Consider the following 14,733-nt stretch of genomic DNA (forward strand, 5'->3'; position numbering starts at 1 on the left):
AACAACAATTAATTCTAGTCAAAGTCAAAAGAAATGTGTGCATGTGACTGTGTATACAGAAAAGCCACACACGGTACTCAAGTGACCTCAAGGGAGACGGGTGGGTTTGACGAGGGAGCTAAGGCTACTGCCATTTAGGTGATGTTCTTCTATTTGGTTCTCATGCAATAATTTTGTAATAAAAATGTTAATACTAAGCAAGAGTTAATCTGCACACCATACCTCCATGAACCACAGCCTCAAAATACTAAATCTAATATTTCTTAAAATATTAGATTTAAGAAAAGTATTTATGACAAAGCAGAGAGTCTTTTCTCTCTTGTTAAGATCGGAAACATTTTAAACTCGTTAAAGATTCTGGCCTCTTTACCACCTTGCTGCAGTATTTTGCAGTGCTGTGGAGGAGTGTGCTTTCCAGGGAACTGAGTAGTTACTGTGCTTTTCAAAAAATCATTATCTAAGAGTTTGCAAGGCCCTACAGAGTTGGTCTCTTTCCATATTCACATATGGAAGTTGTGAATCCAGTTGACATATATCCATGTGGATATCCATATATCCACATATCCAGTTGACAGTCAAGCATGTCCAGCCAGCTCACACTTCCCACGTCACACTTTTCACACTCTGTTCACTCACTCACTCCTCTCCCTCATTAGGCAGAGACACCCCCAAAGGCAGAAATCAAGTACTGTTCATCCGTTATCATCTGTAAACTCCAATGAGAAGCATAGAGCCTGACACATGAGATAAAAAAAAAAAAGTATGCAGACTGCTTCCAGTGTTACCAATACAAATCATCACATTTAGGGCTTCCCTGGTGGTCCAGTGGCTAAGACAAATAAATAATAACACACCAATAAATAATACAGTTAGTGTAAGAGTAATATTATGACGTAATCGCTACTTTTGCTGAGTGTCTGCCTCTTTAGGTCACATCAGAATCTCTAGAATCTTGTTATATTAACCTATGGTGCTCCCAACAGCCTATAGGTTAATAGGCTTCTAAGGTCATTGTTTTTATCTGCTGTTTACAAACCAAATGAAATGTAGACTTAGATTAAATAATTATCTTAAGGTTACATAGTGTGGATGTAGTAGATGCAGGATTCAAGCCTAAGTCTCTAAGGCTGCAAAAGCTGTGTTTCTTTTCATGATGTAGTGCTGTCTCTGAAAATAATTAAATAATGGAAAAGTTTGCACTTTAAGAATATTTTTTTAAAAAGAAGCTTAATGAGCATCTGTAAAGGCAGAGCCCGAATATTCCATGTAAGAGAAAAATTAGAATATGTTATAGATCAATATTTTTCAGTTATGAAGAAAAATGTCTTTATTAAAAATAATAACAAGATCAGACCTTTATAGAAAGAAAAGAAAAATAAGGTGTCACGTTATGCTTAATTTCTCCATTCCTTTAAAATTGTTACTGCTCCCCAAATCACCCATCAGAAGGCAGGCATGTACATTTTTGTTCCTGCTGACTAAAGAGAATTTCATAAGTAAGATTTCAGAATCCATAGAGACTTTGACATCAGGATGATTTATGTGGGAATCCCAGAAGAGTACGGCCAACATGGTGTCAAACACAGTCTGTGTGAGGTCTCAGGAATAAAGGCATGTGGTTGACACTGGAAAAACAAATAACCTTGACCACAGACTGTTCAATAATTGACACTTGAAACACGCCTGCAGGCAGCAAAGAAAGGGATTCTAGAATAAAGAGCTAAAGCCATTCCATTTCCAGCTGAGACAATGGGCTCCCTTTGTGTAAGAATCCTCCTTCCTCGTTTTCCCCTGTATTACTCAGTAGCAGCGGGTGATTCTGCTTTATTGCTTTTTAGTGTAGACCCTCAAAAGTGGTCCAGGGCTCTTCCGTCCTCTTGTAGTGTGATTAGGAAACACAAAACAAAACAAAACAAAAGAAGCTCTCCTACAAGCCATGAGTGAAGGCCCCTTTCAGTCATTTCAGAAATGCCTGACACTGGGAAAGTCAACCTCTTTGGTTCTTAGGTTTCTGGTCTGCAGTATGGAGAATCCAGCCCAGCTGTGCAAAGTCAGGTCACTAAGCTCTCAGGTCTCTGCACATCCCCTTCCTGGCCTTCTCAGGTTGGTGCTTTTCTTGTTGATAATGATACTAGTTGGCAGCTATTTCTCTCATTTAACATCCATGTGACCTGTTTATGCTGACTATCCCCATTCTTTATTGCAAGGAAAATAGTTGCTTCCTCTCAAGGAAAAATAGGAGTCAGAAAATCATTCTTTCTTATAAATGGTTTGCACAGTAAGGAGAAACCATAAGCACAGAAGATAAAAATATAGACATTACGATTTTCAAACGATTTCTCATATTCAGATAAAATTTACTCAGTAATATATCTGGGTCCCAAGATAACATCGTATTTCACCCTTTCAACTTGTGCTTTGTCTTAATTTATAGAGAAGAGCTGTCTGATATTTTTAAAAAGCAAGATTAAAAAAAATAAAGCCATATAACCTCCTGGGATAAAAGGGACAGCTTCAAGTGTCTGGGGGCTCAGGAAGCATTTGGCATGGCTGGTATGCTACTTGGGGTGAGGAGATGGGGGAAAAGGGAAAACAGAAGGCATCAGCCAGGGACTTCCCTGGTGGTCCAGTGGCGAAAATTCTGAGCACCCAATGCAGGGTACCCAGGTTCAATCCCTGGTCAGGGAACTAGATCCCACATGCCACAACTAAGACCCAGTGCAGTCAAATAAATACAAATAAAAAAGAAGGCAACGGCAGGGCACGTGTGCTGTGCCAAGGGGTTGGAAGCTTACCCCAGAAGTTATCCCATAACAAGTGGGTTCAGTTTCAAGAAGGGGAGGGATGTGATGAAACATGCATGTACAGGGTCTAGAGGATGGATGCCCATGGCAGGTGGCAAACTGGAAGCAGAGAGACTAGTTAGCAATCTCAGGAATTTAGCCCAGATAATGAAGCTGGCTGGGTGCTTCTCCAGTGGCTCAGCAGTAAAGAATCTGCCTGCAATGCAGGAGCCTCAGGTTTGATCCCTGAGTCAGGAAGATCCCCTGGAGGAGGGCATGGGAAGCCACTCCAGTATTCCTGCCTGGAGAATTCCACGGACAGGGGAGCTTGACGGGCTACAGTCCATGGGGTCACAAAGAGTCGGACATGGCTGAAGCGACTTGGCACGCATGCATGGGCGTGAAGCTGGCTAGCACAAGATGGGAGCGGTTCTGATGGGTGTAAAAGACAGCAAACACATCACATTTGGAGGTATAAGGGAGACAGAATCAAGGATTTGGGGTGGAGAGTGGAAGAAGAAAGTCTAGTCATGGTAGAACTAGTCACCAAGATTAAGGAATCAGGAGGAAGGACATCCCTGGTGGTCCAGTGGCTAAGACTCCACATTCCCCATGCAGGGTCCTAGTTTCAATCCCTGGTCAGGGAACTAGATCCCACATGCCAGCAACTAAAGAACCCACATGCCATGACTTGGTGCAGCCAAATAAATAAATAGCAAATAAAGTAATTAAAAAAAAATACAGGACGAAAACCAGGTTAGAGCAAGGACCACTGTTCTCTATTTTTTCCCTTGATTTGCATTGATTTCTTTCAGAAGCTAAGGCCTTAGGGCCACGGTGACTCATATGTCTATAGTACTTTCCTTGTTTCAAAAGAAAAATAAGAAACAGACCCCTCACATAACTCAATTATCGGGTCCCCCACAATGATAACACAAGAGTTTAATGGAGTTTCCCTCTTCACAGAAATGTCGAGGGATATCATGTTTTGAACACGGTAATGAAATTGTCCTCAGAGAATTAATCAAACCTCTCCTGCTAATAGTTTATTTGTCCTCTTGGTATATTGAAGTAAGTCTGGTATACAGAGCTGTTAAGATGTGCTGACATTTTAAAGAACTTTATATATTCTGGACCAATATCAGTTAAGGCAAGCAAGCTAGATGCGTTGGGAGGATAATGACCCCTTGGAAAGTGGGTAAACTCTCAGTACATCCCTGTTGTGCAGAGTGCCTGCTCGCACGGTAAGTCACTTCAGTCATGTCCGACTCTGGACACGACTGTAGCCCACAAGGACTGTAGCACACAAGGCTCCTCTGTCTGTGGGATTCTCCAGGCAAGAATACTGGGGTGGGTGGTCATTTCCTTCTCCAGGGGATTTTCCCGACCCAAGGATCAAACACGCATCTCCTGCAGCTCCTTGCATTGGCAGGTGGATTCTTGACCACTGAGCCACTGGGAAAGCCCATTGTGTAGTGTAGATAGTATTTTACCAGTTTACTGAGCTCGGGACCACACACCACAGATCCACAAAGTGTAGAAGTGGCATCTATACCCTCTACAATTTTCTTCTGTACTTCGAGGATCACCTTGCAGCACTGAGAATGCAAAGCTTTTTAAAGCTTTCCCTGGTGGTGGGTGCAATCCTGAAAAATCACCCTTCTGAATAAGCGTGATTCTCAAACAATGACAACAAAAGAAGAACGGGTTTCTTGTTGGCATTTTGACCGCAGAGTTCCAGCTTTGTGGCATCCTTCCTGAGATTGTAAAGCAGGTTGTTTGTGAAACACCATCAGGGAAATGGAAGCTGAGATATATTTCAGCCCTATGAAGTGTAAAGAGAAAGCTATTTTTCTCTCGCTGGGTCAATATACTGACTCTTCTGAGTTTTAAGTACTGACTAGTAAAGCTCTACCAGTCGTTTGATTTCTTTCCCCAGGACTGTGTTTAACTACATGATTGCTGACCTGTCCTGTGATTTGGCTCATCTGGACACTGTAGTGGTCTTCATGGTGATGAGCCTGTCACAGCCCGAGGGGATATGTGACAATGCACATCAGTTTCTGGGCTGCCAACTCCCATGACTCAGTCTTCCTGACTCTTGGTGTGGCTTTTCTGGAACCTCAGGCCGCACTCGATGTTGTTTTGAAAACACCCATTGCATGTGGCTTCCCTGGTGGCTCAGAGGTTAAAGAGTCTGCCTGCAATGTGGGAGACCCGGGTTCGATCCCTGGGTCGGGAAGATCCCCCGGAGAAGGAAATGGCAACCCACTCGAGTATTCTTGCCTGGAGAATCCCATGGAGGGAGGAGCCTGGTAGTCTACAGTCAACGGGGTTGCAAAGAGTCAGACACGACTGAGCTATTTCACTTCACTTCATTGCATGTGGAGCCTGGTTTTATCAGTGGCTAACTTGTATCCCTTTGCCTATTTTCTTGCGGAAATCCTCTATAGATTGGGCCTGTCTTGTTCATCACGGTGTCCTTGGTGCCTTCAGGGGTGCATGCTACTCAGGAAAGGTACTACTAAGTGTTATGTGGTGTTGATGTATATATATATACACACACATATACATATCTATATACAAATATATATATATATATATATAGAGAGAGAGAGAGAGGGTGAGTGAGTGAGGGCAGGAGAAATCCTTTCTCTCTTTCACCCTAGCACAGCATTTGGGGCATTAGAGATGCTCAGAAAATGTTTTAAATAAGCAAATGTCTGAATATATATTATTTCAGTCGTCTGTCTCACTACATCAGAATGAAGACCTGTTTCTTAGGAAAAGGATGAAGCGATGCTTTACGTCTCTAGAAGTGTGAAGGGGAAAGTTTTACCCATAATTTTAAGTGCTTCAAACTGCTACAAATGGCCCAAAGAAAAGAGGTTTGTTTAGTTTTAGCTACACTTTATAATCCTAACATACATTATCATTGTGATCTTTGTAGCACAATGTAGCTCGCTGGTTTTATCAAATGATATTACCTGTATTCTTTATTGGGTAATTTTGTATCTCTCGAGGTCAGTAGCAAGTTTCTTGACGTCATTTAAAGGCAGATTCAAAAGGCCAATGACAAAAAAAAAAGGTATGTATATGACTGATAAACTGGGAATAAAGGGAGAGAAGAGATGCAAACATCTGCTTCAGTAAGGCAGAATGAAGACCTGCTTCTTAGGGAAATCATAAAATTCATGAGCCTCCTGTGAAAGGTAACAGCTACCTGTGCAGAGCAAGGAAGACATCCCGAGAACACGGTGACCCTTCAGGACTTCTAATCTGAGATCTACCTTCATTTGGTGACAAGTGTCGTAGAAAACCAAACTAACAAGTGTCACATTTCTACGGTGACCAGTTGCTCAACCAAATGTCTCAGAAAATAGTACATAAATTCCAAAACGCTTTCTTAACTTTTCATTCTAAAACAATTAAAGAAGATGCTGTTGTCTAATTAGTAATCGATTTTATGAAGCATATATTTTCAACAGACCACAGGTACATATATGTGCACTGTCTGGACTTATTAAATAAACACTCAGACCTCTGTGATTTCACTGTAGTGTTTCAAAGATTCTGACCTCTGTTTACATCATGGAGCATGCAGATCAAGGCTTTAAAAGTCCTGTTTTCAGCTAAGCTGTAGCCTCAGATTATCGGCATTTTCTTTGTGTTTTATGATTTAGACAAAAGGATACGTTAAATCTCTGTTGCTGGTGAATAATTTGGAGTTTCTGATGCTGACACTAAGATTTACTAAGATATCTTTTCTAATGGTTTGATCTCTAATGAAGTTTGTTGTTTTTTAAATTGTAATATCTCTTTTAATAATAATTTCAAGCTTATTGAAATTGGGCTTATTAAAATCTGAAGTCTAGGATCTGAGAAGTTGCTTCTCACATTTATGTGATTTTTAGCACTAACGTGGAGTTCACCTGTGACTGAGATCTTGAGGTTTCTAATGTTTTTAGTGACTTGCTTCCAGGGATTTAGTGATATAAATCAGCAATATTTATCCTTCGACATCTACAAGACGGTATTACATAGCCAGCATTCTCTCTCCCGTGTGGAAAAGATGGGAGTGAGGCAGATAGCATTACCGTGCAAAAGACAAAACAAACACAAGATGCCATTTATCCATAAGGGCTTGACAGGACAGTTCCAGCCCAGTCCTTCAGACGGGAAAACCTTCCACTAGGCACTTTGCTAAATGGTGTGGAAAAGCAATGCTTTACTTTGTACAACTGAACTGCCAGACTCCACTCATATGTTCTCCTAGTGATCCTGGAGGAATTTTAACTGATAAAGGTGAGCCAAAATAATTCATGCACTAGTTAGCCGAATATCTGTAACTGCTAACATTTGAAGTATTCTAGGATCATCAAGTGCAACATGCATAGAAAAGTATACAGCGTGTTTCATCTCTACTAGGATGCCTCATGCTATTTTTGAATATTACAGTATAAAATATACACTCTATAATAACTGTTCAATATACATGCTGCCAGTACACTATGATGTGGGCAACATACCGATTGTGCCATGGACTCTGTGTTGTCAGCCTGGCAAATTCTTCTCAGCTATTTGACCTTGAGCAGGTTACCTGGCCACTCAAAGATAATAAAACTGAGTATAACAGAACCATGCTCATAGTCTGTGTGTCTCTGTATTAAATGAAATCATTTAAGTAAAAGGCTTAGCACAGCTAAGCTACTGTTACCATATACAATAGTTATATATAACTATGCATGCATGCTAAGTCGCTTCAGTCATGTCTGACTCTCTGCTCCTCCATGGACTATAGCCCAGGCTCCTCTGTCCATGCGGATTCTCCAGACAAGAATTCTGGAGTGGGTTGCCATGCCCTCCTCCAGGGGATCTTCCTGACCCAGGGATTGAACCTGCATCTCTTATGTCTCCTGCATTGGCAGGTGGCTTCTTTACCACTAGGGCCACCTGGGAAGCCCCTATTAATGACTATAGATTATAGTTATTGGGCTTCCCAGGTGGCTCCTGTAATGTCAATGCAGGAGACATGGGTTTGATCCCTGGGTTGGGAAGATGTCCTAGAGGAGGAAATGGCAACCCACTTCAGTTTCCTTGTTATAGTTATTATTATATGACATATATGCTGTCTATAGAGACCTGAAAAACAAAGATATGAGTTGACTTAATACTGCAAACAGTACGATCTGTTCAATACTGCAGCCTTAATATCTTAGAATCACTCTAGAAGACAACACAGCTGTTAGCTTACACTCCATGAGTTTGAGAGCTTACTTCTGGGTGAACCGTTCCCAAGCCCTGGCACGGTTCCCTGTGCTCACTTTCTTGGGAGCCATAAGGTCATTCTTCAATGCAAATTATATAAAATGGTGAGCTGTTCTCATAGAGAACTCTGGAGCTCTTCTTGCCTTTTCTGGTAATGGTGGTGAATGTTTTCATGCGACTGGCAGAAGAGATTCAAGTGGCTGCTTGCCAAGTTCGTGTGTGTACAAAGGAACAAAGCTCTGAATGCCTTTCCTGCTGTGAGCAGTACACTGTATCAACAGTTTCAAAAAAACTAGTTCACAGCAGCATTGTGGCAAAGTCCTTTAGAGCCGATGACCATACCAGCTTGAGTCAAAGGTACCCCATTGCTAATGAACCCATCCCAGCAGCCTCAGACCCTTGCTCACTTGCCTTTATTTTAATGCATGCCCCTGTACCCCCAGCTCCATGTGGAGCTGTTCCCAATAAATAGCTGGCCTTCTAGGCTCTGTGTCCAGCCAGGTCCAGAATTAAGAGAGGACTGGGGTTGGGGACCCTGTGGGTCCTCCCATGGTCAAGCCTGGAAAGTCTCCCTTCTCTGGACCCTCCTAATCATATTTAGGGAATGACTCACTCATTCACATTCACAAACACTCTTTTTCTTCCTGCCCTCTCCCACTCATGAGTTTATCAAAAATAAATTGATCCTGTAATTGCACAACTCCTCTCCTGAAACGATTACAATTTGAAAAATGATATGAAGTGGCCCTTTATCATAATATGGTTTATGTTTAACCCAAAGGATGTACAAAATGAGGGAAGTAGACCACACCATTTTAGTTTTTAGTCATTTTAACAAGAGGCAACATTTAAAACCAGTTTGTTTTAAAGGTCTAAAGTCCCTTCTCCAGTACTTTGGCCACCTGATGCAAAGAGCTGACTCATTAGAAAAGACCCCGATGCTGGGAACGATTGAAGGCAGGAGGAGAAGGGGATGACAGAGGATCAGACGGTTGGATGGCATCACCGACATGAGCTTGAGCAAGCTCTGGGCGATGGTGAAGGACAAGGAAGCCTGGCGTGCTGCAGTCCATGGGGTCGCAAAGAGTCGGACACGACTGAGCGACTGAACTGAACTGAACTGCCATCTTCTGTCTCCATTTTACTGTCCCAAATGATCATTTATAAATTATTCTCCTTTAACCTTTTATGTACTTAGGTTTTTTTCCCCGAAATAGATTTTAAGCTTTGTGAGATCTTGGCCTCCACATTAAATGTCTCTATAGTTCCCACATGTTACACTTAGTAAGTACAGAATAAATACTCACTGTGTGTGTGGTACGTGAGGTTAACTATTTTTTTAAAAGGCAAGACATTTCCTATATGTTTTCCTTTATCTTATTTTTGTTTTCAAAGAGTGTAATATCTACATCATTAAACTAGTAGTCTTCCCATGTGGAAAAACTGGTATAATCTTTACTATTCAGCGCATTCTTGCAATGCCTCCCACAGACTAGAAACTCATTAAACATCCATTAGCTTTCACTGAATCCTTAGCATTATCAACTATATTAAACAGTCTGTTAATGGCTTCAATGCATTAATATTCTGAGCAGTTAGAAACTCATTTTTCCATTTCTTGATTTTTAATATTGTTCTAACTCAAGCATACTACATACAGAATGTAACTTTGTCATCATTTCTTGGCCTTTTGGCTAAGATGAGGAATGTCATTCTTGGCAGAATGTCACTTCATCAAGCTGTTAATTTAACTGAGTTTGGCCATTCCTTACATATTGACCTGGCATTACTTAACTGGTGAGGTGAAGGTGAAAGTTGCTCAGTCGGGTCCAACTCTTTGCAACCCCATGGACTATACAGTCCACGGAATTCTCCAGGCCAGAATACTGGAGGGGCTAGCCTTTCCATTCTCTAGGGGATCTTCCCAACCCAGGGATTGAACCCAGGTCTCCTGCATTGCAGGCGGATTCTTTACCAGCTGAGCCACCAGGGAAGCCCTTACTTAACTGGAGTTTACCCAAATGCAAATAAAAGTATTCAAGAATAAAAAGGATGGTGATCAGGCCTGTCAGTTCAGTTCAAACGAATAAACCATATTTCACCCACACACCATACCATGATGTATTTTTCTAGCACTAGAAATATTTTCTTCTCTATAGTACTCCTGCTGTTGAGAAAGCTTTTTTAACGTCAGTAAGCTTTTGAATGGCACTGACTTGACTTACATTTACCACAGGGTGCATCATTCTACCTTTTACATGTCTCTGGTTTATATCTACCAGCGTGATAATTTCTCCAGGGTGGCTGAGGAAGCCAGCCCCTGTAGCTAAAACCTCAGCCACCATAGCTAAAACCCCAACCCCTGGGTTGGCACACAAAAGCTGAAACTGGAATCAGCTGAAATGTTCCTTAATTAACTGCCAAAGATTGACAGCAAAGATTAGTGAAATATCGCTAGCACTGACTTAACACACTCTTCCTAATGAACAAATCTGTGTGTGTGTGTGTGTGTATGTGTGTACTAGTCGCTCAGTCACATCTAAATCTTTGTGACTCCATGGACTGTAGCCTGCCAGATTCCTGTATACATGGGATTCTCCAGGCAAGAATACTGGAATGGGTTGCCATTCCCTTCTCCAGGGGGTCTTCCCATCCCAAGGACTGAACCCAGGTCTCCTGCATTGCAGGTGGATTCTTTATCATCTGAGCCACCAGGGAAGCCTGGGAGGATTATTTTATGGTAATTAGGTTTCCCTCATGAAGAAGAGTCAGGATAAACTCTCCTCCTTTTTGGAAGCCTGTTGGACTTAATTTCCCGTATACTTATCACGTTCCTAGTTCTTCGTTTAATAGAATTGTCTGCTAGTTTCTTGGTTAAACAAATTCAAACACAGAGATTCGAGTTACAAAAAATAAGCTTTTACAATTGAAGCAAAACAAATAAAATAACAAATCATTTATTAAAACTGCTTCGATTCTTCGCCATGAAATTTTTAAATTTATTCACTTAACGGGACATGGCATTGTCAAAGAAACTGTACACAGGAGAAAACACGCATAGGTGTGGCTTTACCCTTCCAAAGCACTAAAGCGAGAAAGACAGTGGACTCATGCAGCCAGCCTAGAAACCTAATCACACTATAAAGTCAAACATAAGATAAATGCACACATGAAAATTCTTTCACACTCTCATTCTTTCTGTTTAGAGGGCTTTGCCTCTAGAAGGTTTAGAGGGCTGGTCTGCCTGGTAGGAGGAATAATTTTTAGGTAAATTAGTACTTACCGTCGTCTTTGTCGGGTTTGATTGTAACCTGAGCCCCTGGGAACTCTGATCCAATTCGCCCACCCATCGGCATGCTCAGGAGAACGTGGAATGTTTCCTCCTCTTCAAACAAGGAGTCATCAATTATAACGACCCTGCACATCTTCTCCCGCTCATCTTTGTCAAAGCGGATAACACTGGTGTGGTCCTCGGGCCGGGATATGTAATCAGAATAGGAGAGCACAGACGTTGGCACGGTTCCTCTTGCCGTTCCTGGAGGCAGGGAGGATCCAAAAGGGGCTTATAAAACATACTATAAGAGTATTTCCAGAAACGATTATTTTCATCTGTAGCATTTTCATGGTCCATCGTATCTATGAATACTCCTGGAAATCACAATAGCGCCTACATACTATTCTGGCATTATGAGTCATCTTCATAATGGTCTCCAACATATGACAAATGTTACATTTCAAGTGTTTTCTCCTCTACTTCCTGCCAGTGGTCTTTTTAAAGCAACACAATAATATAATATAATAGCTCCTACTCTTCAAATGCTTGCGGTGTACAGGCAAAGTGCCAAGCGATTTCCATGCATTGGCTCCTTAATCCTCTTAACCAGTCTATTGGGTTTTACACGTTTGGTAACTGAGGTTTATAGAAGTCAAACCACTTGCTCTGGGACCCAGAGCTCAAGGTTGATCCTGAAATTTGCATTTTGACCACCATACTTTATTGACTTTCAACTCATATACATTAATGAAAATTTTAATGAAAGTCTGCTAAGGTGTTAACTGTACCTAAGACCTTTTCTTTTATATGCTTAGAAAAAATTTACCTGTTTCCTAGAAAGGTGTTTAGAATATTAATTATATTATGTTTTGATCTAAATTTTGTGTTACATAAAATCACCTTTCAGAGCATGCTGACTCAATGAGCAAGACAAGCGTTTTTAAATTTGGTTGCAATGAGTCTCAAACTAGTTTAAAATTAGTTCTTTTCCTTGGGTATGCATTTCCTTGCCTCTTCTTTTGGTTGTTGTTTTTAATAGTAATCTCCTTCTACTTGAGCAGGCTTGAGTAGAGGAGGGGAACTTCAATTTCCTGCAATCCCAAAGGCCTTGAGTATTAGAGTAAACCAAGTATATCAGAAATGTTTTCAATAAGCAGCAAAGTCCTTCCAGACCCTCAAAGGTGCCATAGTGAAGGAGGATGTCTGCATGCACTTTTTTTTTTCTTTTTGAAAATTGTACTAAAAAAGTATAATCTTCATGGCTTAATGTTATAGCTCTGACATGTTAAGAGGCTTATTTATATCTTTGTGGGGACATTTTATTTCATTTGCAAATCAAGCTACCTTGCCGCGTATAACAGATCACCATCAACTCCTGGCTCACGTCTCCACTTCTCCTGATGGGAATGAACAGTTCGCCAACATCCTCTTCAATGGAGTACTCAGACTGGGGGATGAACACAGTTGATTCTAAGGAGAAAATACAATTGTTTTTGTCTGAGCTTCTTATATGTGAAACGATCTTGTGCAAATCAAAACTGCTCTCGTGACTGATCATTTCCCCTTGCATATTCTTTTATTTTAAAATTTTTCCTCATGTACGATCTCAATTTTATTTACTTATTTGTTATACATCTCAGTTTTATTCTTCTTCTTAATATCATTATTATTTTGGTTCATTGTTACCCTCCTGCTCTCTTCCTCCTCTTTATCATCATTATCATTATTTGCATAATTGTTAGCGTGGTGCTCTGTGATGACCTAGATGGGTGGGACAGGGGAGGTGGGAACAAGGTTCAAGACGGAGGGGATATTTGTACACTTATGGCTTATTTAGTTTTGTTTTTAATTGAGTACAGTTACTCTGTGCTGCTGTGTCAACTTCAGCTGCACAGTAAAGCGAATCAGCCATATGTATATAACATCTCATCTTTTATTTTTGGATTTCCTTCCCATTTTGGTCAACACAGAGCACTGTGCTATACTGTCGGTTCTCATTGGTTACCTATTTTATACACAGTAGTGTACATATGTCAAGCCAAACCTCCCAATTCATCATTGACCTTCCCTGCCCCGCCCTCCCTCCATGCCCCCACATATCTACATTTCTGTCTCTATTTCTGCTTTGCAAATAGATCATCTTTACCATTTTCTAGATTCCACATATATTCATTAATATACAGTATTTGCTTGTCTATTTCTTACTCTGTATGACAGTCTCCATGTCTCTGCAAATGACCCAATTTCATTCCTTTTTATGGCTGAGTAATATTCCATTGCTAAAGCTGAAACTCCAATACTTTGGCCACCTCATGCAAAGAGCTGACTCATTGAAAAAGACCCTGATGCTGGGAAGGATTAGGGGCAAGAGGAGAAGGGGACGGCAGAGGATGAGATGGCTGGATGGCATCACTGACTCGATGGACATGAGTTTGAGTAAACTCTGGGAGTTGGTGATGAACAGGGAGGCCTGGTATGCTGTGATTCATGGGGTTGCAAAGAGTCAGACACGACTGAGTGACTGAACTGAACTGAACTGAATATTCCATTGTATATAGGCACCCCGCCCCTCCCCCTCCCCACATACTCTTTCAGAAGAGCTCAGCATGAGGGGAAGGAGGAAAGAGAGGGGAGAAGAAACAGCTATAATGCAGGTAGGCTCCAGACCAATGAATTCTTAACCCAGAAATAGAACACAGCATTGCATTCAACTCCAGTAATTGCTTTTTTCTCAATTAGTAAGTGCTGCTGACACACTTCCTTTAAATCCAACCTCATTCTCTTGGTGAAGATCACCATCTTCCAATGGAGCAGTTTGGCTTTTAGATGTAGAAGAGACCATAGAAGTACTCTTGTCTCACCCCTCACTTTGATGAGGGAACTTGGACCCACGGAGTTGAAATTACTTGTCAAGAACTCTTACTGATCAAGTTCAGATTAAAATTCAGATCTTGTAATGGCCATTCTATTATTTTTTTAAGCCCATGTGTCCCTTCTAAATGATTAATGATTAAAAGTATAATTATGCATTGTTTAACACCTGGTGATTTTGTTTGTAGTCCCTATAGAATTGATACATCTATATATTGACCGTAATGAACACATCTATCATTTCTTGAGTATACAACATTATACAATACTGTAAGTCTCAATGATTCATTTTGTAAAGTAGAGGAGAGGTACAGTAAATAGTAAAAATGGCATAATGAAGTTGTTGAAAATTATGGTTCAATGTAAAACTGTCTATCAATCATGTGCTCAGTCAGGCCCAATTCTCTGTGACCCCATGGACTATAGTTGCCAGGCTCCTCTGTCCAGGGGATTTCCCAGATAAGAATACTGGAGTAGGTTGCCATTTCCTCCTCCAAGGGATCTTCCTGGCTCAGGGATTGAACTGGCATCTCCTGC

At 41.0% G+C, this 14,733-nt stretch overlaps 1 protein-coding gene across 1 annotated transcript in view; it reads right to left on the reverse strand.

The window, feature by feature from the left end:
* Nucleotides 1-14,733, reverse strand: part of FREM2 (FRAS1 related extracellular matrix 2) — a 166,175-nt gene that overhangs the window by 66,630 nt on the left and 84,812 nt on the right. Inside the window, 2 exon segments of the mRNA XM_005901576.3 lie at nt 11,335-11,586; nt 12,670-12,795. Coding sequence (XP_005901638.2) covers nt 11,335-11,586; nt 12,670-12,795 — 378 coding nt within the window.

Source organism: Bos mutus, chromosome 12 (genome assembly GCF_027580195.1).
Source record: "Bos mutus isolate GX-2022 chromosome 12, NWIPB_WYAK_1.1, whole genome shotgun sequence".
Lineage (NCBI taxonomy): Eukaryota > Metazoa > Chordata > Mammalia > Artiodactyla > Bovidae > Bos > Bos mutus.